This window comes from Myotis davidii, unplaced genomic scaffold (assembly GCF_000327345.1).
Source record: "Myotis davidii unplaced genomic scaffold, ASM32734v1 scaffold826, whole genome shotgun sequence".
Lineage (NCBI taxonomy): Eukaryota > Metazoa > Chordata > Mammalia > Chiroptera > Vespertilionidae > Myotis > Myotis davidii.
Window position 1 is genome coordinate 608,618 of NW_006297142.1, and position 798 is coordinate 609,415.

Below are 798 nucleotides of genomic sequence, written 5' to 3' on the forward strand. Positions count from 1 at the left end.
GGGCCAGGACCAGCGCGAGGCTAGTGAGGGAGGCTTCTGCTAGTGTGCAAAGTTTAAGGGAACCCCAAATACTCCGTAATCGAGATAACGTTTTAATGCAATCTTTTCTGGAAAAAGCAAAAAAAAAAAAAAAAAAAGCAAAAATAAATTTCACAATGAACAAAATATCAACTTAAATTTTTTTTTAATGTATTGATGAGAGAGAGAGAGATTTGTTGTTCATTTATTTCCGCATTCATTGGTTTTGTGTGTGCCCTGTCTGGGGATCGAACCTGCATCGTTGGCACATGGGGATGACCCTCTGACCACCGGAGCGGCCCCGCCAGGGCTCAAAATATCAACGTTTTTAAAAATAAAGACCAGGACTGGGCTGAGCCGTATTGGAGCCTGAGGTGCTAGGTCCCAGGAGCTGGTCGTGAGCAGGGCCCGTCGCCAGCGAGCTCAGCCCTCCCGGCCGACTGCACCCCTCACTCCGCCTCCCCCCACAGGGTGCCTCCGCCAACTGGTGGAACCATCGCCACTTCCAGCATCACGCCAAGCCCAACATCTTCCAGAAGGACCCGGACGTGAACATGCTGCACGTGTTCGTGCTGGGCGAGTGGCAGCCCATTGAGGTAGGGCAAGCGGGCGGTGTGTGTGTGTGTGTGTGGGGGGGGAGGGCAGCGTGGACATGTGTGTGTACAGAGGGGCGGTGTGGACGGGGGTGCAGTGTGGATGTGTGTGTGTGTGTGTGTGGATGGGAGGGCAGTGTGGACAGAGGGTGTGGACGGAGGGGGGTGGTGAACAGGGGGGCAGTGT

At 54.1% G+C, this 798-nt stretch overlaps 1 protein-coding gene across 1 annotated transcript in view; it reads left to right on the forward strand.

Annotated features, from left to right (window-relative positions):
• The window catches only part of FADS2 (fatty acid desaturase 2), a 28,238-nt gene that overhangs the window by 13,706 nt on the left and 13,734 nt on the right, over nt 1-798 (forward strand). The window contains exon 4 of the mRNA XM_015569812.1: nt 424-614. Within this exon, the coding sequence (XP_015425298.1) occupies nt 424-614 (191 nt within the window). The remainder of the gene's footprint in view (nt 1-423; nt 615-798) is intronic.